Source organism: Acanthopagrus latus, chromosome 22 (genome assembly GCF_904848185.1).
Source record: "Acanthopagrus latus isolate v.2019 chromosome 22, fAcaLat1.1, whole genome shotgun sequence".
Taxonomy (NCBI): domain Eukaryota; kingdom Metazoa; phylum Chordata; class Actinopteri; order Spariformes; family Sparidae; genus Acanthopagrus; species Acanthopagrus latus.
In genome coordinates this window covers 9764605-9785043 of record NC_051060.1, presented here as the reverse complement: position 1 = coordinate 9785043, position 20439 = coordinate 9764605, and the positions used below count along the sequence as shown (strand labels likewise).

General features: G+C 44.2%; 1 protein-coding gene across 2 annotated transcripts in view; it reads left to right on the top strand.

Annotated features, from left to right (window-relative positions):
* Window positions 1-20439, top strand: part of jag2b (jagged canonical Notch ligand 2b) — a 52259-nt gene that overhangs the window by 8895 nt on the left and 22925 nt on the right. For both annotated transcript variants that reach the window (XM_037086755.1, XM_037086754.1), the window contains exons 3-5: window positions 11909-11963; window positions 16892-17149; window positions 18240-18300. In XM_037086755.1, coding sequence (XP_036942650.1) covers window positions 11909-11963; window positions 16892-17149; window positions 18240-18300 — 374 coding nt within the window. The remainder of the gene's footprint in view (window positions 1-11908; window positions 11964-16891; window positions 17150-18239; window positions 18301-20439) is intronic.

The window sequence follows — 20439 nt, the reverse complement described above, 5'->3', positions numbered from 1 at the left end:
GTGTACCAAGTCGGCTTGTTTGGTCTGCTGCTCATGCTCTCCCTCAGTGCGCTGTCAGTCTCAAGAGGTTGATCGTCTCGAAGTGGGAGGCATGATTGGGCGATCTTATTCACATTTAAACGAGGTGTTTATCTGCACAGACCTGCTGAAGATTGTTTTTCTTGGAACGGACCCAAACTATTTGAATGGCTTTGGCTTGCTGCTGCAGCCACGTGTACGTCAAAAGGACATAGTGTTGCTGTCCCACTCAGTTTGTGCTACTGTGAAGCTTTGTTCTGCACATCTTTTTTTCTGGTTGTACAAGTAAATCAAACACTTGACTCGCTTATAAGCCAACGAAACACTTATTTTGCTTCTACGACGAGCACTTTAAACAATTTTATGTGAGATTTTACAGATGATCACCAGTTTGTATTGTATGTTGTTTGGCAACTTCTGAAAGCAAAAGTGATTATAGTTTTATGGAGTTTTACTGATTTATTAATTTTTTTTTGTAACTTATTTGGATGTCCGCAAATACTTAAACTCACTGCAAGCCTGGACAATGACAGTTGATTGTTGCATCTTATTCCCTGGTTGGTGGATACCAATGCTTTGGATTGTGGAAAGCCCGACTACAACCTAAAGCGTTATTTGACAACCTGGGAATAAGACCCAACAACCAACTATATTACTTGAGGGGTAGACCGATTATCGTAGTGCCTTACTTGGGTTCATTGTACTTTAATTCATCATTGGCTACTCAAAATTTTGACACAAAGATTTTCATTTTAACTACAAATGAATATTGGTCGCAAATATCAGTTTTCAGTCTGCTTGATTTCCTATAATCAGCAAAGGAAACCCTGAAAAAGCCATATTGGTCAACCCCCCTGTTACATATGTCGCCTCTTTAAATTAGATTTGAACCTCCTTTTGAGTTGTTCTAAAAAGGTTTGCGTCCTGTAAAATGTAATAATCTGAATCATACTTAGTACAGAGCTCCTCATAATGCTTATCTATCTGGGATTCCTGTTCATATGACTTGAGTTTTTAATCTATATTCTGTTAAAACATAAAAATTGAAAACTCACGGTACGTAGGTTTCACCTTAGATTTCTGTTTCTATTTCTCTGTCGTACAAACACTTGCAGTAGAAGATGATGCTGAGCTACATGTGAGGGGGGTAAAAGTTATTTTGGATGCACACACACACACACACATGCACACACAGGGAGAGAAAAAAAAAAAAGCTAGCGCAGGCTGCCATGGTTAGCCTCACCTGATGCGGAGCTTGTCAGGGCTGTTGCTAGGCGACGGCTACATGGGCCTCTAGTAAACAATTATCTTCCCTCTCTGCGGCTCCCTCCCCCATCCTTCCTCCTGTGGTCCCAGGGCTGCTGCGTGGAAAGCCACTTAGACCAGTCTCACCTGTGATTCAGCTCGGCTCTGTATTGATCGGGCATTTACCCGGGCAGGCAGAAAATGACAGCCCTTCTTCTAAAAGGAGGTGCTTAGGGTCTGATATTTGGATTTCAAGGTTGTAATTGCGCGGACACACACGCCGTCTTTGTGCGCGCTGCAAAGAAGGTTTGCTGTGTAATAACTTCCAGCTTTCATTAGCTTGTTTCTAACGGCAGACCGGTTTGGGGGGAGCACATTTCTGCCAGCCGCAAGGAAGCTTCTCCCTCATGCTTAATGGTCCCTTTACGACGTGTTTACTGTGTGAATTCATGTTCCTGATTTGTGACCAACTGGGTGATTTTAATGTCTAGCCCCACGCTCGTAATGCTCGAATCATAAAAGCAGATGCCTTGGTCACAAAGACTGCGTGAAGTGTGCCTGCGCTGTCCCAACAGCACGCTGCTGCTCACGATTTTATCACCCCCACCGAGAAGGTTATGTTTTCGCCTGGATTTCCATGAAACCTGGATGGAGGAGGGGCCTTGGCCCATTATAGACCCCATCAACTGTTGGTGTTGCTATGGATAAAGCAACGGAGCCATAGACTTTCTCCAAAATTGTAATTTTAAGTCATGCGTCTCATTCAACTTGACACTATTGGTAAAACGTTTCATCCTAAACTGACATTTATTTTGTGTTAAACTCATAGCGGGTCGGAGAACTACAAGTCTCCTCACTGTCTCATCTTTGTTATCACTCTAAACCCACGCTCTGATTTTCTTCCCAGCCATGCCTTTCCCCCTCAGACACTGCGCGTTCTGTGTCTCAGAAATCTTACGTACTGTTGCCTGTCGTCAGAGTGCACAAGTCTGACAGACATCTGTGTTGTTGCGTTGGTTGCTCATCAACAAAGATGTAGTGTAGTGGCGACTGTGTGATCTGGACGGCTGCCCTGTGGAAACTCGTGTGCCCTGAACTCCATCTGACTCTGACTACAGTCTCAATATTAAATGGATCGGTGTTGTGGTGTAAGGTGGGGGGGGGCAGGCGGCGGGGATTTCCTCTGAGAACACTTTTGTTTTTGTTCATGTGATTGCACAAAAGGTACACCGTGTACAAGTGGATATGTTTAGGGTCCAATAATTAAAAGGCAGTTTTCTAACCTCGGAGACATGATGATGTTTTTAAACGTGTGCTCTTTACCAGGATCAGGTTAGTTGGTCTGTAATCAGCTGGAAGTTTGTCATTATTTTCTCAAAGTATTTTGAACGTCAGCTGTCATTGAAGCTCAGCCTCATTTTCAGTCCTCTTTAACTTTTGCCCTGGTTCAGATGATTTGAACTTTGTTTGATGGTGCATGTGTTCGCTGTTTCAGTGACTTTCTACTAATTTTGGACACAATTCTGTCTGTGCCAAAATGCGCCAGTTATCCCTCTGGTCCTGTCCTCTTTACCTAGTTTACTTGCAAAGCTGCCAGTCCAAACTTTATCTACAAGTTCAGTTCATTCAACAGCTGTCCTACAAAGTGGGGTCGGGACGATAGACGATGCCATCCTCCATCACTGGTGGCTGACACTCATCGACCATTTTAACATAGTGATTGAAAAGGCCACCCTGCCAGAGAGCACAAAAGACGCTTCCTTCTGTCAGGTTGCTGTTATTGTGCTTCTTATTATTTGCGTTTTCTCAGTTCAGTTCCTCAGTATAGCCAGCCAGCTAACTTTGTCTCAAGTGTCTGGGGCTGAACACAGCTAAGTTATAGATATGTGGCAGCAAAGGCACTTTAAACCCGGCAAAGGAGGGAGGGATGCCAGAGTTGATCTGACTCTTCTGACACCTCAGCTGGTTGAGATAACGGGGTCGACGCGACAGTGGGAGGCCATCGTAAATCGTTGGCTCACATCTCATCTCTTCCCTCTGTTTGCATGCTACCAGCTAAGGTATTCAAAAGCGAATTGAAAGAGACGCATCCTGTGGTCACGGTGTATGAAAATACTTGTATTCCTGTTCAGGTTGATGCCTCACTGCAAACCACAGTTCAAGCAAACGACTGCACTGTGAATGGTCTGTGTAAACCAGCATTCAAATTGGTCATGGGCTGCAGTGGAAATAGAAATGTTTTGCATCAACAGGATCATGAGGACTTTGTGTTGAGATGATTTGAGTTTTTCATGATAAATGGACAGTCTGTACCATTTCCCCTTCAGTGAGGAAAAACAACCTGAAGGTGCGTGACATCCGTGCATTTTAAAGAGACAGTATGACTCCAGGTGTTGTGACAGTGCAGGTGTTCCTCTGGGTGCATTCATAAGCACATTGGCGTGAGTAGTGTCCTTTGGGCCTTAACTTGTGACACTTGAGGAAGCTCCACAGTATCTGAGGCTGAAGTGATGTTGTTGTGTTGGCCAATCAGAGACTTACTTCACATTTAACTGTATGTGCAGGGTTTTTGGATGCTCAAGGCTCCAGACTAACTTTATCATTCTCATCCATTCAGGCATCCTGGGAAGGCCTCAGATTTTCTACAGTACCTGTTATGACATCGGTCCTGAGCCCTGTGCGTGATGGTTTAGAAGAAACCTTGATTGAACAGTAACCTGTTTAATTTGCAAACAATGCAGAAGTTTTTGCCATCTCTAGTATTTCTGCCGGATTGTTTGAAGTTTTAACCTGGCAAAAAAAACACTATTCAAACTATTGCTTGACGACAATGACAGTAAAAACACTATACCACCGTCACAATCATATGATATAAATGACAGTACGACATTCAACATGTACAATGATGACCACTTTTCTCCAACCATTTCGTATCTTTTGGTAAAAACGCCATCCATGAAAAAGCCATACACAAAAGTACTTCAAAGTACTGCATGAGGCTCAGGTGCTGCTGTCAACACGCATTGTGTAACTGCGAGGTGCGCACCAGATGTGCAGTGATATGTATGTGCATGAGCATATTTCTGTTGTCGCTCTGCACCGATGTGACTGTTTTGAATGTGCTGTACTGAGCTTGTTGCTGTGACCCTCTGCATGTCCTGCCTCTCGTTAAATGAATGGTCTGCAGGTGCTAGGGGCTCCTCGGGGGGGTAATTAAAGCATGTCATTACATGGGCTGTTAAATTGTCACTGTACTGTTGAACCTGTTTGAAATGATAATGGCGCTCGGCTGGAGGCGGTGCTCTCCAGTCAGGCGCCCTGTTGCTTTGGATCAGGAATCAGCCTGTTAATGCTTGTGCAGTGTGTCCATTGACTTCTTCAGGCAAATCAACACCTGAGGAAGTCACTGACGACTATCCACGAGAACCGAGCTCTAACCTGATTGTTTGTCACGTTTCTTGGCACACGTGATGAAGATACGAGATACCTTCTTGTTTTTGTACAAGAGCAATCCTGTCTTTGATAAAGGAATGAAAAACTGCCTTTGAATCATTACATTTTCCCGTTTTTGTTGTTTTTTTTTGCTTTTTTTTTAAGCATGCTAGAAATATCCGCTTACGTGAATCAACACGGCTTCTGTTTTGGCAGCATTGCTTTCCAGTCTCTAACCACTGTGAAGCCTTCAGTTTGTTTTTCAGTAGGTTAATTACTGGCTGTCTGCTCTAACATATCTGTGGTTTGCACGTGAAGCCGTTTGGCTCCTCTATGCAAATGTGCACGCTTGTGTTTGTTTTACGTGTTGCATAGTCTTGGATCATGCTGGTTAATTAGCACCAGGAGGGGAGGGGTTTGTTGTATTGGAAGTGCATGGGTAATGACCCTGTTGGCATAGTAGCAGCATGCTCAATGGGCCGTGCTTGTGTGTACACAGCCGGTACACACCAGCCGGCCAAATGCCTTGCCTTCAGTGCGACATCTCTTGGCACACAACGCTGGCAAGTGTTGTGTGCGTCCCGTGCCCCCCACCCCCCCACCCCCAACACCTCTCTACCCAGCAGAGATATGACGGTCTGTAACCTGCTTTCTCAACCACACGTGTAGTTATAGTAGTGTGAAGGAATATTGTATTCCTTGGGTCATTGGTCAGTGGAGTCTTGTTTCATTCAGGAAAAACACCAAGGCTGATTACCTTACAGGTTTGCCTACTTATTCTCTGAGGTTGTCAGAATCTGCTTCCTTGCATTGTGTTTTTGTTTGAGCCTCGACACTCTGGCCTTTGATGAAAAACCACCGCTGTAAAAGAGGGGACGAGGTTAAGTTTAGTCCAGTTTTAACATTCAGTAGAAGAGTAATCTACTGAATGATGGATTAAGTTGGTAAATGCAGGATCCATCTTACTGCAAGGGCGATCAAGGATCTCTGGCAAGTTGATGTGAAGTGTTTTATATAGGAAACTGAGATCGTATGTAGGGGTGGCTGATTTCAGCTGTCCACAATCTGTTTTTCAGACAAATAATAGATCCTGGTATTTAATGTATACTTGTTTAAACTATCTGTAATGCAATGTTGTGTCTAATGGTACAAATGGAGAAATTCATAGATGTTCAATTTCAGATGTTGATTGTCATGGTGTTAAATAGTTTGTGATGGGTCATCTTTTTGATTCTATCGTAGAAATTTAACTCAATCGCAAGGATGCAATAATATGAAATGCAAAACAATTTTATCTCAGATGGTATCAAAACATGCTCAAACTACCCCTGCTGACCTTGGCTTTGCTCATCCGTCTGGCAAAAGTGGAAGGAATTGTCATGTTAATGAGCACGACTAAATATCCTTTTTTATTTTACATTTTTATGGTTTGATTGCACATATTCAAGACTGATTATCTGATTTTGTCTACCAGGAATCACAGGTCGAGCAAAGTGTTGCAAAGGTTCAAAAGCCTTCCAACCTCTCTGCCTGCCAACATCATCGCCACATTCGCAAGGATTTTACCACCGGAGGTCTTTGATCCTTGCCTCCGAACAGATTGAGGAACTTGAGACCAAGACCGATTTGCATCAACCCCAAATTAAAAAAACCCCGAACAAGCTCTACTCCCACTGAAAAATTGGAGACATTCAGCCTGTTCAGTGTCATGCGTTAATGACCATCAGTATCATTAGGAGTTAATGATACCAAATGATTTCACTTCCAGTTAGTTTTAATGACTAATTAGAATAAAGGATGCGTCTGAACATTTCAGAGTTGATTAATTTTATGGGCCTATCTTTCATTATAATATTCCTCATGTATAGAGATTGCTTTTATCCGTTAATGCCCATTAACAGTGGCAGTTCATCCATATTTTTACCAGTAATTCCAAAGATCTGCATCTGAAGAAGGTAGAGCGTACCTCATATGCTGTTGTGCCCACTTCCCCTCCTATTCAACAGAGACGGTGTAGCTCTGTGCCCTTGCTGGAATAGCGTAGACTCAGCCCTAGTAAAACCGAAAGCTGGGATTGACATCACAGATTAATGAAGATTACATGCGGCGATTACTGGCCACGGGATGAATCGTGATGACCTCATGTCCCATCAGAAGGCAATAAATCAGGAGATGTCAGTGGAACTCCCCATGGAGGAACAGGGGAGGTGGACATTCAGGTCACCTCTCAATGACATGGGAACAGAAATAGCTCAAGGTTACAGAGAGTTTTTATAGGGGAGAGCACATCTGTGAATTTTTGCTGCATGAAAGGCATAAAAAAACAGCTCCTCTCAAAGCTGAATCAGCATTCAAGTTCCCAACTTTCCCCAAGAGGCAGAAATGAGTCAATCAAACCTCCCATCCACAATGCAGACGCACCCCTCCATTGATGCTGAATTGTTGGCAGACTGGGATCTTGCATGGGATTACACACAAGGCCTGGATCTCACATTCTTAGTATTCTTCAAATGCAAACATGCACATCGCCCCACATGCAGAGGGTTGACCCCATCTTTTGAAAAAGAAGTGTGCAGATCCCATGCTTAGTGACCCCAACCTGCCCCGGCTTCCACTTCCCACTGCCACCTCTCTCTGTTCCCTGTCCCGTCTTTATTCCAATGACCACTTCTCATCTGGCGTGGGAAACTACACCTGTGGCTCTCCCCAGACGTCACCGAAACAGCCTTTTGTCATGACCTGAATGAGTCTACCGGAGCTGAGTGAGGTGATGAGTTTTCGTTAATTTTGTGGCACGCCATGCAAAGATGGTACATGAGCGCGAGCGAACCCAGACCTGCTGAAGTCATGACACACAAACGTCCAATTTTTTTTTTTCTGCCGTGCCCCCCTTCTTGACTTTAAAACTAGGATTTCTCCCAAGTAAATCCTCTAATCCATCAGGGGAAGGGCTGGGTAGGGTTTTGGAGATTTGACTGATGGAGGATTCTTTGCAGTCTAGGATGAAGTATTTCACACTGTCGGATATAGTAGGGTAAGTAACAAAAAGGTCAGGTAATGAAATTAGGATATTTTCTGCATTATAGCCCAGTTGGATGCCACATTAGGCAACTTTTTCTGACTTGGCCCGCCCAGGCTCAGTAGCACACTTGCTGACACTAATTGTCTCCGTGCTGACTGTGTCTCTTCATGGACAATGGTTTTGATTGGGATGGGGGTGAGTTATGGTGTTGGGACAAGGGTCTTTGTTCAGTAGCCTTTCCCCCTTCCCTCCCCCACTCCACCCCTTTATCCCCCTGCCCATCCATCTATCTTGTTCCAACCATTTGGGCAGCTGTCACTTAATCCAGCTAATCACAGACTGGGATGGTCTGTGGGAAACCAGGCTAGTCCGTGGCTTTGCTCAACCCAAACATACACTGAGTCAGGAAACGTTTACAACGTGTAGGCATGTGAGCAAGCCTGGATTTTAGGTGAACCCAAAAGGTTGAGGTCACAGTATGGTATCTCTGATACCAAGGTTTGTCTGCAGCTCTTTGCATGGCCTCACGGTACAAGCGTTGTTGCAGGGTCTCCTGCCACTAATGCATGCATTGCCACTCACGGTTCCTCTTGTATGCACTGGCATATGCACACACCCACCCACATGCTCAGACTGGGGCGGCTAGCCCACCCTTTTGTGGTTGGGGGAGGGGCCATGGGTGGAAAGGTCAGAAGCCGAGCTACATGTCGTGGGATGATCCACGTTCATGTCAAATAATCCATCTTTGAGGCTGCATCTGTTGTGCGTCTGAGGTTGGACGGGTTGGCAGAGCTTCCGGCATCAACAGCACGAGCATCGCCCTCCACCGAAACCCCCAGACTCTCTGCTTCCTTACTCCTCGCCTCCCCTAACCCCTGCTTAGTTTTCGTCCTCTCTCACGTCTCACCAGTAGCTACAGTGTCATACCGCTGTACCCCCAGTGTTCAAACTCTGACCCGAGCCCTTTAGCTCACCCCTATCCTGTCATCTTCTATCCCCTTCGCTTGTCACCCGTGGTCTTCCACAATAACACTCCCCTCCCCTTCCTCCCACCACCACCCACAGCCAGACAAGCCTACTTAATCCCACAGCCCAGCAGCAACCAGCCTACCAGCTTGTTGGTCCCCCAGATCAACAACACAGACTGACACACACACACACACACACACACACACACACACACACACACACACACACAATTTCCAATCCCCCTCCCTGTGATTTCTCTTTCCCGCTTTATTGAAGCAACCGCAAGTCCCTTGAATACTTGCCTTATGCTTTTTTTTTTGTTATGGTACCACCCCCCCCTCCAGGCCAACGTCCTATCACTGACATTACAGTAGAGGTCACAGCAGTCACTCTGTGGCTACTACAACTGTCACTGGTGGTGACGTAATGGGTGTTATTTAGGTCAGCTGGTTGTCTAGCAGTGTGCCCTACAGCACACCAGCTAGATTACTCCGGTGATGCTGGTTAGCTTGGTTAGTTTCCATCTGTGAGTGTGTGTTTATGCATGTGTTTGCTGGGTCCAGTTCATTAAATGTCAGGATTCTTTTGTTTTTGAACTGTTATTTGGATAAGATAAACAATATGAAGTCAATTTTTTTGCTGTATTTTTGAGATTTGATAGACTAAATGGATCAGTTAATTGTGAAAATAATCACTTGTTGCAGCCTGGTTGCAGTAGTATTGGGGATCCCAGATAGAAGCATAGATAGATAAAATGCAAATAAAGATTTCTCCCTTTATCGATTAATTGTTAAAATGTAATGGTGTAGAAGATGGCTCAACCAACCTCAAACAAGAGTCCAAAACTATCCAAATAAGAAAAACAAGGAAAACTGCCAAAAAAAGTTAATTAATCAACTGATATAACTGATATCACAGTATAAACTCCTTTACTTAATGCACCAGCACTGTAACACCGGTCAACTGTAAAGCATAACTTGGAGTAAAAGAAGATAATCCCTTTAGCTGCTGATTTACCTCACTGTCTGACAACCAAGGACAAAGCCAGGCAGAGTTCGTCTCGCACAGCTAATATCAGCAAAGTGACTTTCTTAATGGGCATCATACCTGCTGAGGCTTTATTTTTCCTGAAAACACGGTTAAAAACCTCACGCCTCAACATTTTTTATTCCTTTTAATATATTGATCGTGTTACAAGAAAGCTGAGATGGAATAAGATTAGAAGTGAAGGAGGTATAAAAAAATAAAATAAAAAAGGTTCAGGTGGGTTTCAGTGGTTGGCTTACAGAAGAGTACTAGTCAGCGGTTAGCAGTCTTGTCAGGTAACTGCTGTGTGCATGTATCAGTTTCACCCAGCTGCTAACGGTCAGTGGCTAGCTATGATGCATAAACGTATGTCAAAGGTTTATCTTGTGAAATATGCTGATGATGTTCCTGCTTCCAGTCAGGAAATAGTCCCAGACTAAACCTCCTAAAAAAAAAACAAAAACAAAAAAAACCAATCTGATCTTTTCGATCAGATTAAACGGTTAGCATGTTAGTTTGTGACTTTTTTAATTTCTTTTTTTTTTTTTAACCTTTGACCAATCCAAACTAGTAATTTCTCTTTCATCAAGCTATGCCGAGCCATCAGCCTACTGCCTCTAGCTTCATATTTAGTGTAAAGACGATCTTCTCAGCTTACTCGCGACAAGAATGGAAATAAGCATATTTTATGAAAATGTTAACATGAACATGAAACAATAAAGATATTATGACGCTACTTTTGGCTAATTAACTAGCTAAGTCCGAAGCTAGCTAAGTCCGTTTTTGGAACTATGTATATCTTGTCATTAAAACCTGCTCAACGAGGTTATTGTAAGTCAGAATTTAACTTTGATGGTAACTGGCTAATTTTTTTGCCTCAAAACTAACTGTCAGACCCAAAAATATAACTGTTCAGTCTCAGTTACAGAGTGACTGTTATTGCTGGAAATCAGCGGTTGTCTGAAAGAGGAATGAAGCACTCTCTGAAATCATTCTTGAGCTTGTTACGTTTACCTCGAGTATCTTCATGCATCTGTGGCCCTTGCCTCAGTTGAACCATGACACATCAATGCTGTGGCCTCCTGTTGCCAGGATGTGTGTATGTGAGCTGCAAAGCTTCACTGATGTGCCAGCAGGAGTAACATACAGGTTCATATAATCACATTACAAACTGAGCCAGAGGGACGTCGCTGCTCTCTCCACGTTTTTCCCCTCCCTTCTTTTGGCTTCTTCCCACAGCTCTACTCGACGTTTCTTGCTCTTTTATCTCTGAATCATCGGGTTTCATTGGCAGCCTAACTCGAGCGTACCTCCAGGCAGACCCGAGCTGCGTATGAGAGTCTGTCGTAGCAGTGAAATTGATTTTTTTCGCATTGTGTGTTTTTGTGTGTGTGAGAGAGAGAGAGAGCTGTTGTGGAAGAGTCTCATGACTGGCTAAATTATAATCCACATTATAACGTCTGTAAAATAAATAATGTTTACTTCTCTGCAAATCTGAATTTGGGAACACAATAACAAAGGCCATCTGTTCAATGTTCCTTCTTGGACTGTGATTTATTAATGATGTACAATTGGTGATATATAGTCACCGGCAGCTATTATTTGAGATTTACCTTTCTTGTTTTGTAAATGGTGTATATTCTGTTTAATAATTGGATCAGTGAAATGCATAAATTAATGTTTTTTTTTATCATGCTCAAATGTCAGTGTTGGAAAATTGGCAACCTCTGACTTGTTCTAGTGGTCATATCATACCTACCAGTGAGTCTGTAGGTAATGTGAGACATCATTTACTGGAATCGCATTGTTTTTTTGATTCCTGTGTGGGCCATTGTGTTTCCTCACGTTGTTTGAATGAAGTTTTGTGCCGCTTGGTTTTGCGTAACCATTGTCATTCTGCGTGTTTGTGTTTCTTTAAACTGATCACAATGGTCGTTGGTGGTACTAACCCCAGCACGAAGCGATGGTGCCCCTGCAAAATGGAGCCCTGGCATTAAAATGGCTAAATACTTGCCAAAAAGGAAAAGGTAACAGCTGCAGGCTTGTTAAAGTTTGTACTGTTAGTGACAACGTTAGAGTCAGGATGACTTGCTCAAAACGGGCAATGACCCACAATCTAGCGCTGCCAATCCAGGGATCTGCTTGCTATTTTGTCTGAATTTCGCCTGACTCCTTCCTCTTTTCCTCTCTCTCCAGCGGACGTACACGTTGATCGTAGAGGCCTGGGACTGGGACAACGGCACACGCAACAGTAAGTCTAAGCTTCACACACACCTCAGTGCATTTGCTTCTGTTAACTGTCACAGATGGAGATAAACGTTGGCAGGTAAAAAGGATTATCTGTGAAATTTCTACAAGTAAGTCACGACATGAAGACTTCCCTACCATTGCAGGGCTCAGGAGCAGCACCCAAGCTTTTTGGGGGACCAGCTAAACAGAAGACTTTATTGATAAGCTTTTTGGGTGTTTTTTATTATCTGGTCCAGCTTTTACCATCTTTTGGATGGATCCAAAATTACAGATCCAAAATGATTTGAACATTTTGAGTGTACAGTGGTTGTTTTGGGTTTGAATCAATGTCATTGATGTCGAATTGAGAACAACATCCAGAAAATTACTCAAACACTTTTTTTTATTGTTTTTGTGTGTTTTTTATTTGAAAAAAATAATAACAATCAACAAAAAAAATAATAAAATCATTGATGGCTGCTTCTGTTTTGTCCAACTTGAGGACAAGTTGATTAATCAGGCAGAATAATGGATAATGAAAATAACTAATTGCAGCCCCATTTTATTGATAGAAGCTGAATTCCTTTTGATTTCAAGTCTAGTTTGGCAATTAATTTAGAAAATAATCTTCTGAGTAGTTGATTATGATCAAAACTGTCTGCAGAACCCCTAGGTAAGACATGAGGTTAAAGTCAGCTCTCCATCGACAGGGTTCATGTTCATATCTTGAAATGTGTTTCGCCAAGACTTCTCTCAAGTCTAAATGGAAACTTCATCGAATTTCTGAAGTTTAACTTTACACTCTAGCTCCTCAAGATGCTTCACGCAGAATATAATCCTTGGTTCGTCTCAGACACGTTGGCTCTGGCGGTCACTTCTGACCAGCTGTATCCTGTTTTCCTTTGGTTATGTCCGCTGGGTGGACTCCTGTACAGCCCCTTTTTTCCCGTCTGAGCAGTAGCTCAGTCTGGGAGGAAGAGGACCCATTGAGGACTGTAATGTCTGTATGTTCAGACGTGGCTTTGATCTGTGGACATTTTTCACGAGCCTCTTGTACATTTTTGTGCATGCGACCGTGTACACGAGCGCATGTATATATCCATACTGTTCTCTGCAGTCTAAACTTGCTCCTTTATTTATATGAGGTCATTACATCCTGTTTTGTCCATAACATCAAACGCACTTCCACCCCAGAATGCAGACAATGGGGAAGAAATAGATTTTGACATCACAGCGCTTTGATTAGACTGCGTTTCTGCATGCGGGCCTCCAGTAATTGTGCGCGTTTACAGTGATTAGTCCTGATGTCTCTGATGGATTGTGAGGCCTTAATGTTGTTTGAGAAACCGTCTAATTGATTTCCTGCCAGCCACTCGCGCTCAAGCCTCAGCCAAACTGCTTTAAAGCCGCAAAATAAGTGTTTCGAGTGAGAGGATGCAAGACGCAAGAAACACATTATCAGCACATCCAGAGATGAGAGCAAGGAAAACCATATTTCTTCTTTTTTTTTGTTTTAAGCCCAAATGTAGAAGAAATTTGATTAAAAAAGAGAAACAGATTTCATTCATTCATCCCTTCTGGATTCTGTATGAAAGCCACACTGAGGCTGCTGTGAGGTCACAGACATCAGCTGACTTCAACCTCAATGTCATGGGTCCAAGAAACACAAACGTCTTGAACAAGTGCTCCTTTCTCCCTGTGTGGAAGATCACAAGGGAGTCTGGTCAGAGTGGCGAACCTCTGTAAGGCCACAGTTACAGCAGAGACCGTGGCCTTCGCCTGCCAGGTCCAGCTCATGATGTCGATTTTTAACAAAATATGCAATGTCACTCTACATGCGTCACTCCGCTATTATCTCATCTGTGGAATTCAGAGCTTTGATTTGATTAACTTGTGGTTCAACCTGCTAAAAACAGGCATTTTTAATTTTTTTTTGTCATGAATGTAATGAAAGGCCACCTTTTGTAAATATCTTTTCGACTTTCACTTTGACAAGGCGTGGCAATTAATCAGTGTCATTGAGGTGCTGTGCTGACTGGCTTCAGCTCAGATCAGATGGAGGCGGCTGTGGCTCGGGGGTGAAGCCAGCGTCTTGCTATCGCAAGATCGCTGGTTCTGTTCCCCATGTCGTAGTGTCCTCGGGCAAGATACTGAACCCCAAACTGCCCCTGATGCGCTGGTCAGCATCTTGCATGGCAGCTCCCACCATCAGAGTATGAATGGATGAATTCCTGTGAGTCGCTTAAAAATGCCCTAAATGTAAATGGTTAAGCTCCGTCGACCACATTGCAGCCGTCTGGGGGTCAGTTGTTAACAGAATAAGCATCAAGAGAGAAAAAAGTCTGCTTACAGTTATTTAGTGTGTTGATTAGCAGTGTGAGTTCAGTATGATCCACCCTTTAAGCGATCGAGCTGTCACTGGATCGAGTGAGACTCTTAACCAACGTCCAGACGAGGCTGCAGGTTTGTGTTGTGGCATTTCTTGCTCGTCTGCAGTAACATCATCTGTAGGCATGGCATTTTATTTCATACTGTGGTGATGCAGACGACAAACTCACTGCTGTGGTTTTTAGTTCATTGATTTGAATCCCTTTTGAAATTCAGAGATTAACGGGAGAATTTCCCAATCAGGAGCATAGCGGGACACGCTGGTCGAAAATCAGACTTGTTGGAAGACCTGCGCTGCGTGTGAATTGGCCGAGCAATGAATCCTTGAGGTGATCTTCATGTGAAATACAACGTTGAAATGCATGACAGCGAGTTTTCTGCTGGACTCTTGAAGTCGTTCTCCGGCCTGAGTCAGCAGCAGCCTCATCGTGTCTGGTCCTATGTAAGAGCCCATCGGCGTGTCGGGTTCTGTCACTGAGATTCCTCTCCTCCGGCGTCATGTCCTCCGGCGTGCGTGTCTTCCCCTCCCCCTGTGTCCTCAGGAAAGGCAGCCGGCTGTTTTCCTTGTGTTTATCGAGCAGGAAGTTGAGTGGACTGGGCGGCCGGGCTCAGTGTTTAGACACCGAGGTAGCAGAGCCCGGCTTGGGCCCGGAGCCCATTGTTCTCTATCTGGCAACTACCGGGGGTTATTTCTGTTATTGTTGCTTAATTCTGTCTGACATTGTGTCAGTCCCCAGCAGAGGAAGGTGTGTGTGGGTGTGTGTGTTCCCTGCTTGCTCACTTCAAAATGTCCATGGTGCACTGCAGCCCAGAGCCCCTGAGCAAAGGAAATCACAGACCCCCTATTTCCATAGAGATTGTTTGCCAACTTCGATCCCACTGCGATAAAGATTGCTTTCTTTTCTGGAAGCCGGCGCTGCAGCGAGCCAGACGGAGGCACACAACTTATTTGATGCGAGTGTTTGTGTGTGAGAGGCTAAGTGGTCACAACCTCCTGACATGACAGTGCATGAACAGAGAGCTCAGAGCTCGGTGGCGATGAGTGCCGCCGCCAGAAAACGGATCAATTTGCAGACAATGAATTTCAATTGCATGCTTAAAATTCAGTGGATATTTGCCCCCCCCCCCCCCCCCCCCCACACACACACACACACACACACACACACACACACACACACACACACACACACACACACACACAATGTGATATCAAAGCTTCTGTCGGCTGAATAAGAATGCAGTGCTTTATCTTGAGGAGTGACTTTACATTAGAATAAAGGAGATTCCGCAGCGCATTTTGGATAACACATTTTTATCCTCCTCACTAAATGCAGTGGTTTAGTTTTTTGGGGATGACTGATTAAACCACATTGTTCAGGATTATTGAATTTAGCTTAGTGTTAACTTCCGTTGTCATGTTGTTGAACAGATTGGGATTTTATACTGAAGGTGTTTAGCCAAGAATCCATCCACATCCTGATATATCTCTGATCAGCTCACTGCAGCACGGTAAACGTTACGCTTGTTAAACCTGTAAAAACAGGAAACAGGTTGTGAACACAGCATTGACGTATAATCATGTCTTGCATAGATATGTAGAACATCTGCTTATTTACACATTCAGAGGTTAAAGAGCAACATTAGATTTCATTTGGAGTCTGAATGTTTCTGGAACATAAATCCAATTTTCACTCCCTTTTAGCTCTTGTTTGTTTAGAATCGTCACAACGGTAGGAGTTGGTAGAGACCAGAGACTTAAGCTAAGATACCAACGTCCACAGTCTTCAGTCAAAAGGACAAAAACTGTGATAGAAACACATAAAATTATTTCCCCCTCAAACTGGACTCCTGTTTACTCTCTTAAGTCAAGATCTACAGGATTACTTGTAGATTTCTGTGGCTGGACCTGAATATTTGGTTATTCAGATAATCGTTTGATGGATACATACAGTTATCAATTTTGGGATTTGTATGAGTCCTTCTCGTATCATTCTCAGTCCCCTCTACTCCCAGCCAAAACTTTGAATATTTTGCAGTTGCCTACTCCAAAAGCTCTGAAGCCCAAAAGGCTAAAAAAAAATGGTATTCCGGACACCCAACCACCAAACACCCGGATGTATCAACTAAACTGTGGCTCAGAAAACGTTTTGAACCGAACAGTGGATTTGGACAATTGTTACTCCCCAACAAACTCCTGAGGGAAATATTTGTCTCGGTAGCTGCTGAATGCTTGACTATGATCACCAGCTAACTGTCACGATCAGTGCTGTCAGCTGTTTGATGCTGAGCAGGTATTGGACACTGTTTTTAGCACTTTTTTTTGCCAGCTGCTGCTGAAAACAACGCTATGAGACCGGACTGCTTAACAAGGAGCTGAAACTCATAAAAAACTCCTTGAATTGAGAAGAGCCTCAGATTCAAGAGAGATGGATATGAGATACCCTCTAGAGTGTGGGTGATTCCTTTTTCTTTTTTTTCAGGGGCTATTTTAAATGTTCATCTTCATGTGTCTGTGCTGAAATCGGGCCGACTGATTTGTCCCTCGTCTGCTTCGTGTTTCAGACGAGGAGGAGCTGCTGATTGAACGCAGCGTTCACACCGGCATGATCAACCCCGGCGACCCCTGGCAGACCGTCCTGCACGACGGCCCAGTGGCCCGCCTCAGCTACCGCATCCGAGTGCGCTGCGACGAGAACTACTACAGCAGCAAGTGCAACAAGCTGTGCGTTCCCCGCGACGACTACTTCGGCCACTATCGCTGCGAGCCCTCGGGGGCTCAGGTGTGCCTCGACGGCTGGATGGGCAAAGACTGCAGGACAGGTGAGCTGCCGGAGCCTGGTGTCCACAATACCTGTTAACGCTCGATGAAGACAGTTTGATGTTATGTTGTTAATATTAAACCCACCAACTGCAGACGTCACAGGAAAAGACTTTGACCTGACTGTGACCCACTTTTTAGAGCTGCGACGATTCATCGATTAGTAGTGTGCAGAGGACTCAGATCACCTGCTGAAAGCATGAAGTCTTTTCATTAAATCCTTAAATACACAGCACTTACTTGACTGTCAGACAGTTTGCGTGTGTGTATTGTAAGATTGCAATATAATTCAGGAGTGGTTCGGGATGATTATTGTACTTAAAACTATTAAAATGATGTATGTGATGATGATGATGATGATGATGTGACGTTTGCCAGGGTCTGTACTCAACCAACATGTTCTCTTACATCTGGAGAACAGGATCTGTAGACCGTGACACCTCTGCAGCACCACAGCACTTAATTATAATGCGTCTGTCACACATTATATCGCTGAAATTGCAGCCTGTGCTTATTGCAATTTTGCGACAATTTAGTTTACTTGCGCCGCCCTAATTGCACGAGTAGCGGTAACATATCTTTCTTTTGAAATTCATTGTCCGAGTGCCATTTTTAAAGCGCCTGGCAGAAACGCGCCTGCCTGTGTTGGCGTGCGGCAGCGTCGGGGCCGTGCTTGTGGGTGGTGTCAGAGAGAGTGGGGGGCCTCCAATAAATCACCCCGCTGACCTTAGAAGACGAAGGTTGCAAAGAGGGGAGGGAGAGGAGAGAGCCTGGGTTGTTTTTAAGAGGGTGGGGGGGCTGTGTTGTACATGTAAGCTATAAAGTTGCCCCCCCCCCCCCCTTCGCCTGGACAGAGTGCCATGAATTCTCACGTCTTGTTGCGCTTGTTAGAAAGATGGCAAACAAACGAGTTTCTCTTCCTCCCTCCTTTTACGTGTCATCCCCCCCCCCATCTCTCCGGTCCTCCGTCTCAGAGAATAATCTCTTTTTATGGGAAGAAGATGTAATGACACACGTCTCCCCAAGGAGTTTAAATCACACCTTTGAAATCGTTTCTCTCTGTCATCTTTTTTTTTTTTTTTTTCTTCACAGCAATCTGCAAGCAAGGCTGCAACCTGTTACATGGCAGCTGCCCCGTCCCAGGAGTGTGCAAGTAAGATGAGCATGACTGTCTTTCATGTACAGAAAATGTGCCTGTTCAGATCTTTACTTCCTCTGATGTCCTGCTGTTATCCTGGAAGAGATTATATTTCTTACATTAATTTTTGTGAAGATCCTTCATACCAGGGTTAGATGTTTTCAAAACCATATCACGCTATTTTCCGACTATGTCATGACATATGATGTGTAGCTATCAAAAGCTCCTCATAAATGCCACGACTGGATGACAAAATTCAAGATTATGATACTTTTCACCATATTTTGGCACAATATTAAAGGAATAGTGCACCCACAAATGAAAAGTTCAGTCATTGTCTGCTCAACCCCATGCCATGGAAAGTGGGGTGAGATTTTATAGTCCACATAACATTTCTGGAGCTTCAGAGCACAACAACGATGCAGCATTGTCCTAAACAACTAAAGTGGAAGGGGACTTGTTTGAAAAACAGAAGAAATACAATTGTAAAGAGGTATAAAATGGCTACATTAAAATTTCCCCGACGTAATCCAAGCTAAAAGCGGTCTGAAGTGGGGGCACAAGCTTGACTGTTTTTTTTTTGTTGTTTTTTTTTTTCAAATAAATGTTGGATTTCTTATCAATTGGGTACAGACAATGATTGCAACAGTCTAACGCAGCCTTTAAAACAAAGAAAACACACTTCTCTCTGATGATTTACAGTAACGATATCCAGAATCGGTGTCACGGTATACCGATATATTGCCCGATCCTTCTTCAGACTGTACATGCAGTTACATTTTTTGATTTGTAGTAGAAAGGCAGTTTCTGTAACAATTAAGATGGAACTGCAGTGATGTTAGACCTCAAAAATTAGCCCAGCAGTTGAGCTCAATGTTTGAAAGGCAAAGGGAACGATGGATTTCAGAGGCGCCTTCTCTTGTTGTAGCCTGTTGGGGTTTTTTTTTTGTGTCAGCCTTTTTCTTCCCTTGTGGGCATCTCCATCTCGGTTCAGAAGAGAAGGGCAATGCCAAGCCTGCCTCTTTTTTGTATTTTTAGCCACCTGAAATCCTCCGCAGAATACCAAGAGTCTCATCAGCTCTCTGTGGCTTGGACCGAAGAAAGCAGGGAGTCGTCGGTGTGTGAATTTGACCACTGTAAACGTGCCAGGAATTGTCATATCCCCTCCCCAGTCCGCATTGCAGTCCTCCTTGAAGGGCAGGGGGCAGGGGAGGAAATGAATATCCAACTGTGTTATGTGCATTTCCCAAAGTGGAAACGGCAGTTAGATAAAGTGACGTAGGGTGGCCCCATAGGTCCAGATTTCCAGGATGTGCTGCATCCCGTCGTCATTTGTAAAACCCCGTCCCTCCCACCTGCCAGATGGAAAGAGACACTTGGCTCGGAGCCGAGGAATAACAGGGGAAGACCAGTTTTAGGAAACTGCCTCGCATTTTTTTGTGTCTGCCCGGATCAGTGGGCTGCAGACAGACAACCGGGGGGGGAGCTCCTTATTCTTCCGAAATGTCAAGTCGTAGTCAACAGGAAAGGTGACATGAATAGAAGAGCAGCGGTGGAGAATCTTCCTGCAGTGGCATGAATTTAATGAAGCCTCAGGTCACAGAAAGCTGGCATAAAAAGTCCCTCGCCATCTCCTTTCATTCCCAGTTTTATGGGCTTTGCCCTGCTTGCCACAGGCTTTTGAGAAACACAAAGGCTGGTACGTGCCTGTTGTTACACTGCTCCATTGAGGCTCTTTTTTATCAGCACACATTAGGCTTGTTCTGACACATTGGTCGGCTTGCCGTGCCTTAAGAATCACTTGGGTAAGCAATGTAACGCATTTTCCACCTCTCCGAAGGTTTCACTTTGACATTCCAGCATCACGCCTACACCCGCGAGGGCTTTCGGAGTGATCGTGATACCAGTATGGCCAAGAATTAAACCACGGGACGCCTCTTTTGCTGCCTTCGAGCTTAAAAAGCAGTCGGCGAGTCACCCTGCCAAAGTTCTGTTAGTGTTGCTGCTGCATTGCTGTCAGACCCTCTGAAGCTAATCATATACAGTGGAGGAAGCATGCCAAGTATTCCCTGATGCCCCTTCACCCCCTCCCCTCTCAGCCTCAGAATGGCAGAGATGTCTGAAGGTCTCTCAGAGAGACAGCGGTGCCGTCTG